The 20,966-nt window shown below is 34.9% G+C and overlaps 1 protein-coding gene across 1 annotated transcript in view; it reads right to left on the bottom strand.

Moving 5' to 3' along the window:
* Positions 1-20,966, bottom strand: part of LOC129216084 (electroneutral sodium bicarbonate exchanger 1-like) — a 303,250-nt gene that overhangs the window by 112,334 nt on the left and 169,950 nt on the right. Inside the window, exons 2-3 of the mRNA XM_054850233.1 lie at positions 9,020-9,112; positions 6,884-7,036 (exon numbers count right to left, since the gene is read on the bottom strand). Of these exons, the coding sequence (XP_054706208.1) occupies positions 6,884-7,036; positions 9,020-9,104 (238 nt within the window). The 5' untranslated portion in view covers positions 9,105-9,112. The remainder of the gene's footprint in view (positions 1-6,883; positions 7,037-9,019; positions 9,113-20,966) is intronic.

Below are 20,966 nucleotides of genomic sequence, written 5' to 3'. Positions count from 1 at the left end.
TGAACCCTGTGAAAAATCCTGGACAGACCTCTGTAATAGTAGTGTTAAAATAGGGATTGGGTTCCATAAATGAAAAAACTACTTTATTCTAGTGATGACTAAGTGTATAATAAGTTTAATGCATATTTATATCTATTTTTATGCATAACATGCATAAAGAAAACATAAATTAATTTCGTGTTCTGTTTATAAAGAGGAGCTGTCAATGGTAGTCTTTTGGCAGTCAAAAAGAATTTTTTTCTGTAATTCTTCACAAAGCATTAAGGCATCCATGACCACTTGCGTCATTTCCATGATAGAATCTTCCTTCACTAGCAATTCAGAAAGATCATTTCTATTGTCTAGAAATGGCTCAAAATTTTCAATGTGAATGTTTTTGGTTGTGTGTCACCGATATCGGTATCCTTGTTGGTTTTGGCCGCTTTTGTTACTCCTAAAAGCTCTTCCAATGAGTTTGAACTGTGTGAGTTTAATAACTTTACTTCTGGACAAAATTCAGTTTATTACGTGTGATCTGCAATCTGTAGGAGTTTGAATTTTGAAAGAGGGGAAAATTTTATCTGTTTGCATTGCAACATCCGCGTAAAACCGAAACTCATCCACGCAAAATAAAATAAAGGTGTCAAATCTTAAACTGCGTAGAATCGAAACGGCGTAAAATAAACCCGCGTAAAACGAGGGTCTACTGTAGATGCTTCTGTTTTTATGATAAATATGATTACACTGTTAAAAGAAGTGTATTTTCAGTCTCTATTTATTTTCTTTTCTAATTTTCGGAATTGCTGTTAATTATGTATAGTCAAACTTGGATAATTCGAACGTCTTTAATCTGAATTCGTGAATAATTCGAAGTTTTTTGTTGGTCCCTTGAAACTTGTATGCAGTTAATGCTACAAAATCCTGGTTGTTTTGAAGTTCAACTTCTTTAATTCGAAGCTTTTACCCTTTCAAAAATGCCAACATTTAGTTTCAATGCAATTATATATTTAAAAAAAAAACGTTACGTATCCTATTGAAAAAAAAAATTGTAAAATCCCAAAAATAATCCTTCCATCGATGATACCCCCCCCCCTCCCTGTTTTTATCGAAAGCAAGATCATTCTGTAATGCTGAATGTTCAACAAATCCCCCTTTTGTATTTTTTGCTGACTTTCTTCATTTCTCGCTCCTCCCCCCCATCCCCCGAAAAAAAAACACCAGAGAATATTTTCAGCTTTGCTTGTTTTAGAGCAGGGCTGTCCAACTGGCGGCCTGCAGGCCGCATGCGGCCCGCCAACTTCTCATTCAGCATCTCTCTTTTTTCAACATTTTATGATATCAAAAGCATCCGAGACTACCATTCTTGGTCAAGCCGGGGTCCTTGAAATTTCCACTTGATCGCTCTTTTACTCCTCTCATTGTATTGGGAGAAAAAGGTACGGGACATCAACAGATCAAGATCAACAGTCCTATCCTGTATTCTAGTGTTCAAACAAATTCCTAGAAATAGTATTGCCTTGCATTGGCGGGGGGAGACAGGGATGGAAGAGAAACGTTTCAGATAAGCAAAACCTACCTACAATTGGTTAAAAATAAAGACCCCTCTCACCGACTCTGCGGCCTTTGTTGATTTCAAAAAAGAAATTGTTAGACCTTCTTCGGCTGGCAACGACAAAGATCGGTGTTGACATTCCTGCCCTTGTAAAGAAGGTGGATCGGCCTCAGTTTCCCCATTAAATTGCAAGCAAATTGCTTTACAAATTGGATAAAAATGAAACAACGTTTAAAAGCTATCGCTTTTCAATGAAATTGTTTTATAACCCATCTGTTTCATTGTTTTATAATTAATAATTGAACTATTAATTGCTATTGTATTAGAGATAAGAGGTTATTGTTCAACTTTTTGAAACTGCGGCCCGCCAAGTGATTAGTGACCGGAATTCTGGCCCATTGGCTCTCTGCAATTGGACAGCCCTACTTTAGACCAAAAAAAAAAGCAAGCAAAATCATAAAGGGGGGGGGGGGGGAATCATCAAAAAAAGAAAAAGGTTGCGTTTCAGCACTTATTCCTTCCACCTTGTCTAGATGCATTTTGTAGCAAAGGCTTTTTTTCTTTTTGTTCATATGTGAAAACATTAGGACTGCAGTCGATATCATTTGAGCTTTCTTCATTGTGCTTTCAGTTTTTGTGGTGAGAGTTAAGTGAGAGCTTGTCATTGAGTAAGTCCCCCGTGTCCGTATAAAACCTTATCTTTCGATGAAAAAATTGCTGTGATTCATGAGATAGAAAAGGGTGTAAAGAAGAAATCCATCATCCCAAAAGAGTAGGGAATAGCACCTTACATGCTCTGGACCTTTTTGAAAAATTTTAAAATCTAATGGAAATTGCAAACGAGCTAGAGAACCAACAATCCTGATGTAGATGAGTGTCTTGAAGTGCTTCAAACAAGGTGCAGGACAAAAACATCTCTCTCAGTGGAACACTTGTTCATGCGAAAGCTGAAGAATTTGCTGTCAGTTTAGGAAACAACATCTTCAAAGTAAGCTCTGGGTGGTTAGACAGATTTAGAGAAAGAAATTTAATTTTCTTCAAGTCTGTATGTGGTGAAAGTGCAAGTGTGGACCAAAATGCAGCAAAGGAGTGGAAAGAAAAAGTTGCTCAAATCATTGAGCATGCACAAGACAGGGACATCTTTAATGTCGACGAAACTGGACTTTTTTTCAAATGTACCCCTGCAAACACTATGGCATTTAAAGGTGAAAAATGTAGCGGTGGAAAACACAGTAAAGACTGAATAACCCTACTTGTGGGAGCAAATATGGACGGCAGTGAGAAGTTACCATTACTGTTGATTGGAAAATCAAAAAATCCAATATGTTTTAAGAATGTCTAAGTAAGCCTATAAAATACCGTTTTAATATGAAATCATGGATGACAGTGCATCTTTTTAAAGAACGGCTGCTGGATCTCAATCGCACATACTAAAGAAAAAACGAAAAAATCATCCTGTTTATTGATAACTGCTCGGCTCATAAATAAACATCGGCTATGGAAAATGTCAAAGTTGTTTTTCCCTCCAAACATGATCTCAGTGGTACAACCAATGGATCAAGGCATAATTAAAAACCTGAAGCATTTTTACAGAAGTCTAGTCGTTCAACGCCTTCTTACTGAATCTTCTCCAAAAGCTTCCTTCCTATCACCCTCCTCGATGCATCAAGAATGTGTTTAAATGCATGGTCCAAAGTCAACCAAAAAACAATAGCATATTGTTTACGGAAGGCAGGATTCATCAGGAGCACTATCCTTTGCGACTTTTTTGATAACGAAAATTTTCTTCCTCCAGTTGTACGGGAAGATAGCATTGATTTTGATGATTACGTCAACATTGATGAAAACATTGAGATCTGTGGAGAGTTATCTGATGCAGATATTTTATCCGAAGTTTTAAGCAATAAGAACATTGCAACAGCAGACAAAGAAGAGCTTGAAGATGAGGTAGAAGAACACAAGCCGATTCCAACTTTAAGTGAAGCAGTTTTTTATCTAGTGGAATAAGCTGAAGTTGTGTTTCAAGCAGTAGATGTTCTTGTAGATTTTGTTAAAACAAATCAAGTAAGTTCTTTAAAGCAATCTGAAATATCTCAATATTTTAAAAAGCTGTAGTTTTTTTAATTTAAAATTAATAAACATACATTTTTTTTGCAATTTCTGTTAAGGTTGATTATTTTACGGCATAAAAATTATTTTTTTTTTGGATAATTCAAAGTTTTGCAGTGTCCCCTTGCACTTCAAATTATCCAAGTTTGACTGTAACCTTCAGTTTCAGTTAATGTGTATAAAAGTTTCCATTTCACTCATTCAGTTGTTGATTTAGTATTTGAGTAAGAATGTTAGATCAAGTAATTAGAACAGTGTGCAGGGGCAGATACAGACTCCGCTACAGATGGGGGGGGGGGGGGTCATGCTAAAGAATGACCTCCCCTCCCCATGAACAAAGCCACAGCTTTTAGTAAGAAAAATTTCTGAAGCTGCTTGGGTATCAATAAAAAGCACCAAATCAGCCAGCACACAAAGCAATGAAAAGGAGTATTTATACTGCCGTGCTAAGCACAGATGTGGTATCTGCACATTTTATCAAAATTGAGTTATTATCACCAGGTGGTCGTTAGTAATTTAATTTATCTAAAGGTCAAGTTTTTTGGCGATTTGTGAACGCGAAATATTAAAAAAAGCTTTAAGAAAAAAGTCGTAACTGCACAGTTAGCGGAGTTTGCTAAGGCAATTTGAACGTAAGTGACAAATACTAAGCCTTTAAAGTGGTATCTGCGCAGTTACCACTTTTTTCCTTAGTATTTTTTGTAGATACGACTTTTATACCTTAGTAAAGCAGCATATTTAATAATGTAGCAGTTTATTGTAACACATAATATTAAAATTAGTTTACCATTGAATAGTTGATACAGGTTCATATTAAAAACTAATACAACTTTGCATAACTGTTAAAGTAAATATTCAGCTTTTTCTATTTAAATGTTTATTTAAAATGCAAATTCTAAAAAGGAAATGCATGTTAAATATTTATATCTAATTCTTTCATGCAAAAAAAAAACGCATTTCATTCTACGGTCAGTAATATTTTTATTTAAGTATCGTCTGCTGTCAAAATTATCTTCATGCTCGGTAAAAATGAATTTAGAAAATAAAACATTATAAAAAACATTCTTTGAATGCAAAAAACGGAAAACTGTTATGGATTACAGTTTTAACTGTCCGGAGTTTTGAAAATGATATCTTTCAGAAGGTAGATTCTGTTAGATTTATATTAACAAAACAAAGCGAAACAGCTAAGTCTAAAGAAAGCAGATGCTTTCAGTATTATTTAATGATACTTTGAGCACGTTTTACTAAGCTATTTTTATCGTATCTGTGCAGATACCCCTAAAAATGCCTAGTAATTGTCACCTACGGTGAAAATAGCTCAGTATATGAAAAGGTTTTGAAAAGAAAATTTGTCGTAACTACATTTATTAATTTTAAATTAAGATTTTTACAAAAATATTCTCTTACGGTTTTTAGATAAGTTATTTACGAAACAACTACCGCAAGTTGAGCATTTAATTAAGTCATAAATCAAAAGAAATGTATTGTAAAACTTTAATCGTCAATTTCTCATTTTGAGCTCTACTGCAGATACCACATCTGTGCTTAGCACGGCAGTATAAATATTCACTTTCAAAAATAATTAATGAATCAGAGAGACTACTGAAATCATTTACATTTTATTTATACAGTGTTTGAACACAATGTGGACGGGACAGAAACTATTGTCGACGGTTTAGGGGGGGGGGTCATGACCCCCATGACCCTCCCCTTTTATCCTCCACTGAAAGTGTGAGGGATCAACCCATAAAGGTAAGCATTCAAAACACATAAACTTCATAACCCTTCACAACCTATGCATTAAAGTTAATAAAATGTTATTGCAAACAATATCCCTCCACCCCTTTAAAAAAAAAACTTTTCCAATAGGGAGGGGAGCGGGAAATTTCATGTATACAATGTAATTCGTTAACAAAATTGAGAAAGAGCTGTAAAAAGTAAGCCATATACATATTAGCAGCTTAAATATTTCTTGTATATATATATATCAGGGTTGGCAAGGTTTTGGACACTACGGTAAAAACCACGGTAAAAACCCTGGTTTTTACCGTCCTGTCCAAAACCCTTGTGTCCAAAACTGTCAGAAAGTGTCCAAAACTATATTTTTAGAAAAATTGTATTCTGTGAGAAAACATCAAAAACAGAATAAAATGTATCAAAGTAATGTTTTACATTGAACATTTATTCAATGGAGAACATTCAACTTTTTTATGCAGCTGATTTTAATCTAGTCACATAGAAGTTGAATTCTTGATTAAAATTTCAATTTGTATGCATTAGTTTAGCATTATTATTATTATTATTTTTGATAATAGTGACGAAATTTCCCTTTGTTTATGCATGTGTGCAAATGAAAGCAGGGTTGGCAAGGTTTTTACCATTCTGTTCAAAACCCTCGAGTCCGAAAGTGTCTAAAACTATTTTTTGAGAAACTATATTTTGTAGAAACCAATCAAAAACAGAACAAAATGTGTAAAAATTATTTTTTTGACTATTTAATATTTATTCAATGTGAACATTCAAGTATAAATATATATGTAACTTATTTATGCAGCGGATTTTAATCTAGAAATTAAATAGTTATTGCTAATTTTTTAAATAAAATATTTTTTTAATGACAAATATTGGAGAAAAATATTATCAAATACTCATTAATTAAGCCTCAATAATGTCAGTATTTATGCATTACAAACATTGCAGTAAATACGAATTGATTAGATTACACCCTTTTAGCTTTAACATAGTTTTGGACAGTTTAAGACAGTTTCGGACACTTTTGGACAGTTTTGGACGGTAAAAACCACCTGTCCTGTCCTAAACCAGTTTTGGACAGTCCAAAACCCAACCCTGATATATATATATATATATATATATATATATATTTTTTTTTTTTTTTTTGACACCTTTATTTTCTCTTCAAAACAAAACTTCCAATTTCAAATTATGCTGAAAACAACAAAATGGAAAGATTCTTCAATAAATTATGTTTCATAACTAAAATATTTTACAATAAAAAGCTTCTATAAGATGGCAACAAAGAAATTCAACACCTGTGTAAGTTTTAGGAGAACTATAAATTTTGAGCTCCCCTGCAACAAAATCTGTAGAGCCCCAGAGGCAGACGTTAATGTCGGATTTTAAAATTTTTTTGCCTCCAATTTCTTGGGGCGTCAACCCCCCCCCCCCCTTCCCCGTGGGTATGCAGATCCTGACCTGGTAAGCCTACTTCAGATCTTATACCTGGTCTATGCAATTCACTAGGATATTCTGCTGAAGTTCCATCATCCCGTTTCTTGTGACCATTTTTGTGATGATGCCTGTGTCTCCTATGATGGCTTCTCCGATGATAACCAGGAACATGTAAACCAACGTAGACTGTGTGAGCTCTATGGCCTAGAAAAGACAAAATTCTTGTACTAACTACAATAGATATTAGATTTTAAAATGTTAAATGTATAAAAAAGTATGGAATATAATATATTTATGAAAGAACAAATAATAGACAGTAAAAATATCAGCAATAGCAAATCTAATCTACAACCATATCTTCAAAGATCCAATGTCGTAGTGTCCAAAAAGTAGTTATTGTGGTTATTTGTTTCCCTTACATTTTACAGGGGAAGGACGACAGGGGAATGACAAAAATTAAAGTTAACTTATATATTGTCATAACTGCAAACAACAAATATCAATGTCACTTAAAGTAAGGGGGGGAAACTCTATATACAAACAAGAGTCAATCATTCATTGAGCGATTATTACAAAATTAAATGAATTATCAAAGACAGGGTAATGACAGTCATTAAAAATACTTATCAAGATTTAACTTGATATCACCCGAATATACTCGACACCGTATATTTATTCAAAAAGAACTAATTAAGATTATTTCTATGATGAGACCAGAATTCAAAGATTAAATTATGAGTTAATACAACTATTACCACGTGTGAGAAACATTCATTCCATTCCTCGACAGGGGAATGACAAAAAATCAAAGGACATTTTTCACTATTTTTTTTTTTAAATAATGCAAACCTTGAAGAATTTTTTTTTCTATTTTACAACATTGCATAACACTTCTTAAGAGGTTAAACAACATTTTCTGGACAAATATGCATGGCTTCCTGAATCTTTAGAGCTGATTTTGCTTTAAGGTGGAGGTAGGGGCACACAGGGGAATGACATTTATCATGTCAAAAAATTGTTTAAATGTATAATAATAATAGAGTGTTTGTTTTAACTTATTTTACAAACATAAAAACATGTTGTTAAAGCATTCTAGCGTCAGTTTTATTTCTATACTAGTTAGTTTGTTATTTTTTGAGCAAGGACAAGAATTTAGCAGTTTAGAGAAAATGACCCATTAATTTTTGTGTGGTACATAATTTATGAACCAAAAGCTAATGCAGTGAAATACCATTTAAATGAATACCAATATAACAAAATTAACAAATACAACAAAATTAGAATTCTATTGCAAAAAATAAAATTTGGAGTCCCTTGAAGTTGGTTGCAATGAGATTTCACTGTTTTAAGCTTTATTAATTGTATCCATTAATTAATTAATTTTGTTATTTAGAAAAACTGGTCTTTAACCCTATGTTTTTTATTTTTATGAGTGCATCTTCTAATAAACAAGAAGGATTTTCGTAATAGATTACCTCATTATTGCAATGATTGACATTTTTAAATGTTAAACATTTGCATTTCAATATATAATACAAGCCCAAAAAGGCAGGGATTTTAACATCTGTGCAAAGAAATTCATGTTTAATTCATGGAATTTAAGTACTGACAAATACAGAGGTTCAAAAACGGAGTTTCAATCTAAGAATTTTGACAGTACTGTGATTTTAATTTTATTATTTTCTTATTTAAAAACACGACACATTAAATTATTCATATTTACTTTATGACTTCTTTCAAAATAATGCAAAACCAGGGCGCTTGGGAGTTCACCCCTGCACTTATTTTCAATTTGGTGTTACTTTTTTTCCCCCATGTTAGACAAAATTCAGACTACTTATCTATCAAAACGAGTTTCAAAGACTACAGGACTTAGACACGTTTTTCTAGAATTATCCTTCGCAAATTAAGCGGCAAAAATTCAAGCAAAGATACATGAACTCGCAAAATGTAAAAACAAATATTTTTTATAAACAAACACGAATGTTTTTCTTTTTTTCAAAGTTCCGCTTCCTCCTCTAAACAGTCATGGTTCTCGTTAACGGACGCCATTATATGTAGTGTAAATTCATGAAGGATTTTTTTTTTTTTTAAATGTTTGCGAAAAATTGCAATAGACGACAAAATATTTTTCAAACCCAGTGCCCCAGCTTACTTAACATTGTTTAAGAAAATTGATGAATTTACCTTCAAAGTCTTTATCAGTATAGCTGTGGTGAGTCACACGTACACCAGGATCTCTTGGCGCCTCATCTAGAACAGATGGATTCATTGTATCTCCTAAGATAAGAATGAATTTTGGTTTATATTTCGAAACTTTAGCTAAAGATCTAAAAAAGATTATTAGATGAATGAAAATCATATTCTGGAAGAAAAATAACAATAACAAAAATGGTCACCTACACCAACTCTTCGGGGAAGGGGAAAAAAAAAAAGGAGACGTCGATAGTATAGTGTTCTTCTGCTTTGTTGGTTAGAGTTTTCGTTTTACAATAGAAAACAAAATTAAACTATTTGTTTATTTTCCAGAAGTACCTTAAATGTTTAACTTTTAAAACTTTCCCCAAAATGGGACGTGACTATGCAATTTCTGCGTACTTGGAACAAAAAATTGCGATGCTGTTCCGCTATATATATATGGGAATCATTTTGGGACTAGTTCTGATAATATATCGTTCACATAGATTTCGAATTCTTTTTTTGAGCAGATTGGAATAGAGAAAAAATTCGCACTCGTCATATTATGACAAATGATTTTCTAGATTAGGAAATACGGAGGCACATCGATAAAAACAGTGTCGAAATTAGAGGTGATCAAGTCGAGGGCCTTGCCCCGGGTAGCAACATTTGTAATGGCAAACTACTATTTCTGTGTGTGTGTGTGTGTGTGTGTGTTTTCGTTGAAACGTGATTATAAAACTTGAGGAAAGAGTGGAAGGAGCGGCATTTTCAAGATTTGCCTGCTACGGAGAAATCGTAGATCCGGGACAGTAAAAAACGAGCTGTGCATCACATGACTTCCTTTTACTCCAATTTAATGTCATTTCCCCACTACTGGCAATTTTAATGTGATTCAGTAGTTTACTCTCTAAATATCACCAACAGTGGCAAATTGAAACACATTTTAAAAAAACGTCAAATGTTTCGCCAAGTTGGTGATAAAACTTGGCGACCAAAAGACTGGCAATATATCGCCAAGTGTAAGCCAAATTGTAACACCACTTGAGTTTACATCGAAATTAACAATGATTCCCCCCCCCCCAAAAAAAAGGGTCAAAAGATCCCCTTACCCGAATACAACCAAAAGTGGAAATGCACAACTAGATCCCACTAGGAGTCTACGTACCAAATTTCAACTTTCTAGGACATACCGTTCTTGAGTTATGCGACATACCCATGCTCGGACTGGCCCGCCTGCCAACCTGCCCGAGGGCAGGTGCGTCCTTCCTACTTTTTAAGATGAAATGCAATGCAAACGCCTTCGCTGAAAAACAGAAACAAAAAAAACTTGTCTTGCAAATTCAGAACGAAAGTTTTCTAATTGATTCGAACGCTCTCATACCTTCCCCTCATTTTGAAGTTTCGAAGATTTTCCTCCGAGCCCGCTTTTCCTAATGTTATCGTCTAAAATTTTCCGTCTTTTGAGTTTCAATTTCGAACAATTGAAATTCGGGAAAAGTTCCTTCTATCCCAATCATTCGTTTCCCGTAATGTTTTTTTAAAGATGACCAACAAGAGCGTTTTTAACTCTTCAAAACAAAAACAAGAAAAAAAAAGGAGAGATCTTCGAATCTTCAATCAAAAAGACTGCCTATTCCGGAATTTCGATTTCGAAAACGTTCTGGAAAAAAGTTTCGAATCGCATTTTTTCCCTAACGTCATTAAAGATGAACGGCAATAGCGTTTTAGGATTAAAATTAATTAAAAAAAAAGTTATGGAGATTGGGCCACTAGACCTTCTCTCTTTATCTTCTAACATCATCGAAGTTAGTCTAAAACTGCATTTTTGAATTACATGAACAAGTTTATTATTGTTGGTAGAGTCGGTAGTGGTTGCCGTTTGAATACAGTTGTTTAGGCGTTTGTCAATGAGTTTTTCTAAGTTGAATTTCGTATAGATATGTAGCAGTGTATTTTATAACATATTGACCACTTGACATCAATGCCGCCCAGAGAAAAAAATATCACTTAGAAGATGCGAAATCAAACCACTGGGCGACTCCAGAAATTTCGAATTTATTTATTCACTACTTTTTGTAAATTGCCGTTTTTGGCACTCGATTGAAAAAACTAGTGAAACGTGCCTTCCCCTAAAAGTTAACAAAGATGGCCTACAGTCAAGTTTTTACAATTTCAGTGGGAAGTCCACGAAATCTCTCCTCTCCCAAATAAACAAAAATCGTCAAAAATTGTGTTAAAAAAATTCCGGGAAAAGGTCTCCAAACTCTCCCCCCCCCCCCCCAACACATCACAAAAAATCGTCTACAACTGTATTTTTATGACTTTAATTGCAAAAATTTTGCAGGGGAGAGTTCCTCAACCCCATTTCTCCAATGCCTTTGATGATTGTCAAAACTTTTGAATTTTTGGAGCTTCAATTTCGAAAAAATAACCGGAATCGAAAATGTCGTTAATGAGGGCTTTCAATTACTCTTTTAGAACTTCAATTCCAAAAAAAATCTGGGGGAGAGCCCTCGATCTCGAGTCCTTCTCCTAACGTCAATGAAGACCCACTATCATTATGTTTTTGAAGTTTCAATATTGAAAATTTGAGAGTTTACTCCTGGCTCCATCCCTTCCCTTTACGCTACCAAAGATGGCTAACCATCGTATTTCAAAACTCCAATTTCCAACAATTTCCGATGGAAAGTTCCAAACCTTGTTCCTTCCCCCTACGTCATACAAGATGGCTTACAACTGCGTTTTTGAGACTTCAATTTCGAAAAATTTCCGGAGAGGAGCCCCAATATCTTTCTTTCCTCATCTTTCAACATCATTCAAAGATCGTCTAAAACAGAGTTTTTGGAACTCCTAACATCGAAAAGTTTCTGTTGAAAAGTTCTGAACCCCATGTCTTCTGCTACGTGATCAAAGATAGCCTACAATTGCGTTTTTAGGCTTTCAATTCCAATTTTTTTTCCGGGGGAAAGATCCCGAATCCCCTGGTTTTTAGCAATACTAAATTTGCGTTTTTGAAGCTATCATAAAACGACTGGGGAGAACTCATGTCTCTCATCTTTCTCTTCAAGAATACAAAAGTAGCAAATAATTGTGTTTTCAAAAATATACCCTTAAATTTCAAAAAAATTCCGGAACGGGACCCCGAAAACCTCCCACCCACTTGTTAATCTCCAAAAAGTCTAAAAATGCGTTCCGAACAAAAATTTTCGGGAGAAAGCCTGCAAACACTCCTTTCCTGGCGCGAATATTAAACAAAACTCAGTCAACAAACAAATCCAAAACTGTCTTCAAATTTTAATTACAAATGCAATTTTAGTATTTCATTATGTTCGGTACGTAAACTGGTAAAAAGAGATGCCATTTTTGTGCTGCAATCTTTCTTTTATTCGGAAAAAAAGAACAATTGAGGACCTGAATAACAACTGAAAAAACTTCACGAGTTTTCAAACGAATCAAAAGTTAAAGGGTTTAATTTAGATAATAGATCCAGAATATTAGTAGAAACTCTTTTTTTTTTTTTAAATTTTTGATTCTCGTGTGTATGTATGATACGCGAAACACTTATAACTTTCATTCAAACTCTTTGAACGAAGCACATTATTCAAAAAAAAAGAAAAACATGCTTCAGTTCTTAAACTTTTTTAAAAATTTTATTTTCATTAGTCCCCCCCTTCCCCCCTTACTGAATTACTCAATCGCCCCTCTCAACAGGATCGTCTGGATCCGCCACTGATCGCTCCCCTAAAATTATCGGCTGTATCCTTTCCGCGACCCCCCCTCCCCCCATTGGCATGCGCCTTCAGAAAAATTGGGGTATGCGCCTTTTTGAGGACCCAGTCCGACCCTGGACATACCTACGCATATCCGCACATACATACAGACGTCACGAGAAAACTCGTTGTAACTAACTCGGGAATCATCAAAATGCATGTTTCGCGTGTCTATACGTTCTTATGCACTTATCCACGTGGTATCGAGTCGGAAAAAAAAAAAAAAAACCTCAACATTCAATTGGGGGTGAGCAAAATGGAAATTAAGGTCGATTGTTGAGTGATATTTTTTCGCGAATACAATACTTCCTTTTTTGTAAAAGGAAGTAAAACGAGCTGATGTGTGCATCACATGACTTTCTTTTACTCCAATTTAATGTCATTTCCACATTATTGGCAATTTTAATGTGATTCAATTGTTTACTCTCTAAATATCACCAACAGTGGCCAAATCGAAACCAAATTTATAAAAAAAAATCGCCAAATTTGTCGCCAAGTTGGCAACAAAACTTGGCTACCAAAAGACTGGTGATATATCGCCAAGTGTCCAACAAATTATATCACTACTTGAGTTTACATCGAAATTAACAATGATTTCCCCCAAAAAAGGGCAAAAGACCCCTTTAGGAACATCCGAATGCAACCAAAAGAGAAGGTGCACAACTAGACCCCACTAGGAGTCTGCGTACCAAATTTCAACGACATACGGTTTTTGAGTTATGCGAGATACATACACACATACATCCGGACGTCACGAGAAAATTCCTTGTAATTAACTCGTGGGTCGTCAAAATGGATATTTAGGGTGTCTGTACGTTTCTAGGCATATATCCACGTGTGGTCGGGTCGAAAAAAAAACTCAACATTCATTCGGGGGTGAGAAAAATGGAAATTTAGGCCGATTTTTGATTGAAAATTTTTTCGCGAATACAATACTTCCTTTTTTGTAAAAAGAAGTAAAAAGGTAATTAAGTGCAGAATGACGATATTGTTATGGCCAATTTGCACCCGTACACTTATCATAAAGATTATATTCAGTGTATACCATTATGGAATTTTCATTTCTTGTCACTCTTAAATGAAGAGAATTATTAGTAAAGGTTTGCTATTTAAGTTCATTTATATTTCGTTTTTTCCAGAAAAAACGTGATTTCACACAAAAAAAAATTTTTTTTTTTTTTCAATATAAAATTTGTTGGGAGCTAAGCCGTGAATGAAAGCAACGATTTGTAACCGTGACGAGGAAAATTAGTCTATGTTCTAATAAATATTAAAAACAACGAGCTAGACTTATTCTCGTCGTCATGGTAATCTGAAGAATCAAAGGAACACCAAAAACGGTCAAGTAAAGATAAATAGCAATTCGTCATTGCTGAAAAACACATCCAGCCGTTACCGTCGCAACACACGACAGTAACGATCCAGATCCTAGCGTTCATTTGAATTTTGACGACTTGAATTCTCTTGATTTCAAACTACGTTTTTTGCAAATCATGAATTGCGAAAGGACCAACTCGTTGAGTTTTTTATTTCTACAAATGGAATGGAATGGTGAAGAAATTCTCACCCGTCACTTTATGACTGGTGATTTCTAGATAAAGTACTATGAGAGGACTGAAGGTTTCATACGATGGTTATGCCATTATGTAAACATTTTCCATGTAGGTCAAACATTAGATTCAGAAACCATACATTTTTAGGGAATTTATTCATTTATAATCTACATACTCACAAATGATGTGCCATTTTTTGAAATGGGTTTTGTGAAATTGCGACAGCTTGAGACGAGGAGGGAGGGTGTAACAAAAAGTGAGACATCACGGATATTTTTTAGCTAGAATATGATTACGAGAAATCGCGTAACATGTGCAAAAGGGGTATGGTGAAGTGTGACACTTTGTGCCAAAAGCGGAAGGGGCACACAAAAATGTTCAAAAAAAAAAGAGTGACAACATTTTCGGACAGTCTCTTATTTTTTACTGCAGATGTTATCATAATAGTCGATGGATAGTGTTGATAGATTTTAAAGACTACGCTTGTAGAACTTGTACAGAACGCGTTCAATTCACTTAAAGTTTTGGGAGGGGGGAATTTCCCAATTTGCCAAATCAAGCTCCGAATTTAACAGAATGATAAAACACGAGCATGCACTCATATCTGAGTCGTCTAATGAGAAAAGACTTGCACGCAATCATTTTTTAAAAGAAGTTTTTAAGAATTAAAGTTTTGCAATACCGTCTCCAAATTTTCCGACAAAATTTGCGGAATAAAGAAATTTCGGAGACATCACAATGACCTCCCATCGGGGCGACCCTTCCATCCGACCAATAACCTCATTAGTCTGATGTGGCAATGACCGAAAAATCAATACTACTGCCAGTGAATTTAATAAATTTACTTCGCAATAAATACTTTCAAGTCGAACATTTTCAGCGGAAACCTTTATCAATTCCAAAGGGTCAACGACCCACAAAAAATTTTTTTAAAGCTCAGCTGGGGTTCGAAATTAGTTTTTTTTTCTTCTTATTTTAATAGTTTCTTTTGAAAAATTTTTAAACCGTAAAGTCGAGATATTCTTTACATCTTGTAAACAATAGTTACATGTTTCCAAACTTTATGACGCAGAAAAAGTTTCACTTTAAAATAACAGCGGAACAAATTTATGCTGCTAGCTCGTGTCTGGGATTTCAATGAAAGGTTTAAAGAATATTCCATTGCCAAAAAATTCATTTTGATTTTTGCTAGATGACTGCAGTTGATATTTTATTTTAACATTGCTTCGATCAAAAATCCCTTTAATATATCAACTGTGGAGTGTTAGTATTTTAAATATATTAGAAAAAAGTTGCCCATATATGCTTTTATAACACCATAGATTTTAAATTCTGAAATTTAAAATTAATAAACTGAAAATGATTACACCGACAGGCCGGTACACAATATCCAGAGATGGCCAGTTTCATGCTTGTTTTGGACTTATCAGTTCGCTTCAGTCGTTACAGAACTGGAGGCAGCTGTCCTCTCATTGAAGCTGAGATTACCTTCACACTGGTAGCTAAAATTAATGTAGTACACCAGCGAGAGTGCGTAACAATTGTACAGCTCAACTCAAAAGTGAAGGTAAAGGCTTGGGTCAGCTATAAATTAAGCTGTAATCAGCTGTTAGTTAGATTGTTACGAAGATTGAGGGTGGGCAAAACAGTTTCTTTATGAAAAAGGGGGGGGGGGGATAGGAGATAAAAACATTGGAAACCAAGTCACTAAACACTTAATTCACTTTCGTAACTGCTATCCGCAAGTAGATGTACTGCTAACAAAAATCAAAGATTCGTAGGAAGGATGGTCAAAGCTCAAGTCTGTGTCTGGATATATTAATGGCTGAGACGTCTCATTATTTCCAACAGATTGGAATATTATTTGAAGGTAAATGACAATTAGCAATTAAATGTCTAATGTCATGACCCTGTCTAGACACCTGTCTCGAATCCCAGCTACTTTCACTCAGAATCTATTCTTTTGAATAGTTAGTCGCAAAGCATTTGAATACATAGACTACTGTGGAATACTACTTGCAACAGCAACAGCGGTTAGTTCTTCTTATAAAGAGTTTAAACATTTCTATCACTGGTATATCCTGGCACAGACAAAGCACAATTAAGACTGCATGATAATAAATTTAATGTATTTGCAGAAAAAGGTTAATTTTAGACGTTACAATCTTGAGACCAGAAAACGTATTTTCCGTTTTGAAACTAGAGAAAGTTCAATAATGAAATATCAAAACACGGAAAAGGAAACAAATAGGAAAATTTCATTTTAAAACAATCGCGGAATAAAACTTTCTATATACTCATTTTAAGTGTCGAAAAATTTCATAGTCTATGTTTTCTGAAGTGAAGCATGAAAAACTGTCTAATTACGAGTCTCGAACTAATGTATTTCCGATTAACAATCAATTCGTTATTGATGCGAGAAAGCATACAATAATCCAAGGGCGGATTCGGCTTCTGGTTTTGAAGGGAATATTAGGGATGGATAAGTGTAATAATCTGGCATAAATAGGGGGTTTGGGATGGATTGTTAAAAAAGAACTAGTTGACAAGATGTTTCTTTTAGTCGCCCAAATTTTTCCGGACCCTCGCTGTAAGGAAGGATTAAGATCTGCTACCTGGATCTGCGCTTGATACTAGAGATGGGCATTGTTGTTCTTTTTAATGAGCCGTTCATCTGAGGATCGTTCATGTTTTTGACCCGCACTCTGAACTCATTCATTTGAACAACTTCGTTCTTTCCAAAAAGTTGTAGATGATATTTACGAGACTAACTCACTTACATTGTATTTGTCTACACTCACTGTCTACCTGTACAACGGAAGTGAATAAAATTACTGATTTCTCTGAAGCAATGAATAGCGATTCTGATGTTCAAAGCGATAATGAAATTCTCATTCAAACTGTTACTTTTTCTGGAACCAGTGAAAACGTATTTCCTGCAGCAGGCTGTAAATGACGGACTATTTTCTTCTGTATATGAAGTCGTATCAAGTATTAAGGAAACATTCAAACATCTATTGCTCAGCATTTTAAAGTTTCAAATTAAGTAGTGTGTAAAAAGTCACGGAATGCTGAATAAAAAGTGTACAATTTTTAATTATGGATATTTTTGTGTGGTTACTTATTAGGGCTTTTAGATCAGGTAGGAGCAGACTTTCTTAAATTTTAGTTTCGTACCTCGAAATTACGAATAACCCTGATTTAACGCATGAAAGTTTTGTCTTGATGAATTCGTTAAATAGAGGTCCGACTGTGTAATTTTTGAAGCCCAGTGACTCAGTGGTAGCACTTCGCGCTTCCACGCCACAGGTCCGGGTTCTATCCGCATGGTCGACTCGACTGTTCATCCCTTCAATGGGCCGATAAAATGAGTATCAAGCGCGCTTGGGAACTAAACCCTAGTCTACAGTGTTGCCAGATTTAAGAACAGTAAACACAGGGACAGGCTTCTAAGTATGAAAATGGGGAGAGGGGGGGGGGATTTTTGTGGTTGAGGGTACTTATTGGTTTTGGTGCATTTTTAAGGGGTGATAAACAATCATGTTTCAATGTTTCAATAGCTTTCGAAAGATTCCTCTCAAGATGTTCATGGGTGAGAACATTTTTGAAGGAACTCGAACTCAAAGAATAAAGCAAGCAATATAAACGAAGTTCAGTATACAGATCGACGTTGATAGGAATATGTGCTAATTAGTTTAGTCACATTTTTCGTTTTACTTAATTTTTTACCTTAAAATACTGTCTCGTATTGTAAAATATTGTTATTTGTTAGAATACGGGACCTAAGCCGTCCCGTATGGAAGTTCCCCGGGACGCGGGACAATTTTTTAAATAACGGGACTGTCCCCTTGAAATCCGGGACGTCTGGGCCACCCTGTCTGTCTAGCACCCCAGAGCCCTTGGTTTTATTATTTATCATTTTTAGTATTTTCCGGGTTTTTAGTTTTGAAAATTACCATTTAATTTGTAATTAAGTTACAAATTCGTATCTTATAGCTTACAATAATGTAGTGCTGTCTTCATGCCCTTTCAGCTTTTACTTAATACATTATTCAGTCTGCAATAAATTTGCTTTATTATAAACGATGGTAAGACATTATGTTCAAAACATTAACAGAACCATGTAAGAAAGTCAAATTAAATATGCGTAAACGTACCCCCGTATTCGGGGCAAGTTTACGCAACCGAATTGGACTCAAAATTAATACTTTTAACGGTTAAAAACACAAACTGAGCAACAACTGAATATACCAATTTTGATTCCATTAACTGCTTCATAAAACAGCAATGTCTAAAATTAAAAGTTAAAACATAAAATTTAGAAAGTTCATTGAAAAAAATCCGCGTAAATGAGCCCCTAGTCTACCCTACTCCTGAATAACTACACCATTGAAAGTTTTATAATCGATACACACATAAGACCAATATAAATTCAAAAGCAGAATAGAAGGATCAGTAGTCGGGGCCCATTCAAATTTTACAGAGTTCCTTGATTGGTCAAAAAAGAATGGTCCCCGAGTGTTGATCCTTCTATTCTGCTTTTGAATTTATGATTTGTCTTATGTGTGTATCGATTATAAAACTATTTTAAAGGTATAGTTATTTCAGTAGTACTTAATAACATTCTAAACTACTGGGCTTATATTTTTTTTTCTTTTTAGTTTCTTTTTTTTTTTTTTTTTTGGTTTTTATGCAGTCGGGTTTTTTATTTTTTATAGTATAGTTTTTTTTTTTTTTTTTTTTTTTGAAATAAACGATTCAATTTATCTTTTCTTAAAACAGACGTGCACAGATTACTTGATAGCATACACAAAAAGATGTAAGTGATTGGTCTCAGCTAAACTTCTGCTGGTCCAAGAAGTTGAAAAACAATATGCAGGGCAGGGCCCCTTCAAAGTCATTTGTGACGGGCCCAAAAAATTTCTGTGCTTGTGCACACCCCTGCAACTGATCAATCTGCGAGTTATAAGAATAATTTCTTCACGGAGCCTAGACGTTAATGACCTGAATGGCAACAGCTGATTCTTTCTGTAATAAAGAACTTGTTCTAAAAAAATGATGCAACTACGACTGTGGCGCAAAGAATCACGTGCCATCAGAATGCCGCAGGTAAAAGATGTTACGCCGCAAAGTCTATTTCCGCTTCTGTTTTATAAAAAAAAAGTCTGGCTTTAGGCCAGCAGAGAGTGATGCTCACGTGATTCACATGGGAAGAGGGGGGGAGGGCAACATACAAAGGAAATTGAGGATTTATATCAATCTTGTCACAAGATACATGCGACGCCCCAATGGGAGGTCAGTATAACAGAGGCTTGCACAGAAATTTTGGGGACCGTCACAAATGACTTTTACGGGCCCCCTTCATATTGTTTTCCCCCTACGTCCCTATATACATAGTATTTCATCCCTCATTTTAAAAATCTCGGGTTCCCTACAGGCTTGGTTCCATGCTAACAGCTGTCCCCCCCCCCCCCCCCGTGCACGCACCTGCACTGTGACCTTCCAAAAATTTTCTTATACTTCAAATTTTGTCTGACGATTCAAAAAAAATTATCTTCATGCTGCAAAATTTGGAATTCTATTTCCAAAATCATCATTATGCTGCAAAATTTGGCGCTCCATTTGGCAAAATTATCATCATTCATGCGAAATCTGGAGTTTTATTCGGAAAAATTACCATTCGGCGAAATTTGTAGTTCTATTCGGCAAGTTAAGAATTTTCCGCACTCCCAAAAACTTAAGTACGGGGCGTCCCGCCATATAACCAAAGAATTTCTTTCAGCTGATGTTAAAATGAGTGACCAAGAAATTTTCAAAAATTTAATTTTTGTGACTGGACCCCAGGGAAAGTGGATTTTAGTGTTTAAACGATTTGTAATGGTCACATTTATCTGGGAATGAGAAGCAAAGGAATGTAAGCGGACTTTTTTAAGTTTCGAGAAAAACACTTCGATGGATCAATTGACCCCTGGCTTTGGGAAATTGATGTATTTTCATGTAAGTGGGCGTAGTTGTGCAGTGCTTTTTGGTACAATTTACAGTATGTATCCCCCTCCCCCCCCCCCCCGGAAAAACTCGAATTGACGGGTCTGGGTCTCAGGTGGTATAAACAAAACGGAGTTTCTCCCTTTTTCTCAATTACCCCCTCTGCCAGGTTGCTTATCTCTGTTTTGATTTTCTATGTTTTGTTACACACTTTTTTATTTTGCACTGACAAAAGTTTTTAAATAGAATACTTCAATAAAAAAAATAAATATCAAGGCATCCAGCCTTAGGTATTCGTTTGGATTTTGACGCCTTGAACTCAAATTATGTTTTCCACAATCTCGATAGGACCCTACTCGTTAGGTTTCTTGTTTCTACAAATAGAATGAATCGTAAATTGAGAAGAAATTCGCACTCGTCATATTATGACTGGTGATTTTATAAATTAGGTAATACGAGACATATCCATAAAAAATGGTAATTAGGATGTGGTAATAAAGATACAGTTAATATGGTCAATTTGCACCGGTTCACTTCCCATAAAGAACATATTTACAAGGTATACATCCGTTGTGGTATTTTTATTTCTTATCAATTTTAAAGTATAGGAATTATTAATCTGGAAATTTTCTATACAGCAAAGTT

The sequence above is a fragment of the Uloborus diversus genome, chromosome 2 (assembly GCF_026930045.1).
Source record: "Uloborus diversus isolate 005 chromosome 2, Udiv.v.3.1, whole genome shotgun sequence".
Lineage (NCBI taxonomy): Eukaryota > Metazoa > Arthropoda > Arachnida > Araneae > Uloboridae > Uloborus > Uloborus diversus.
The sequence above is the reverse complement of the archived record's forward strand: the minus strand, read 5'-3'. Positions and strand labels throughout refer to the sequence as shown.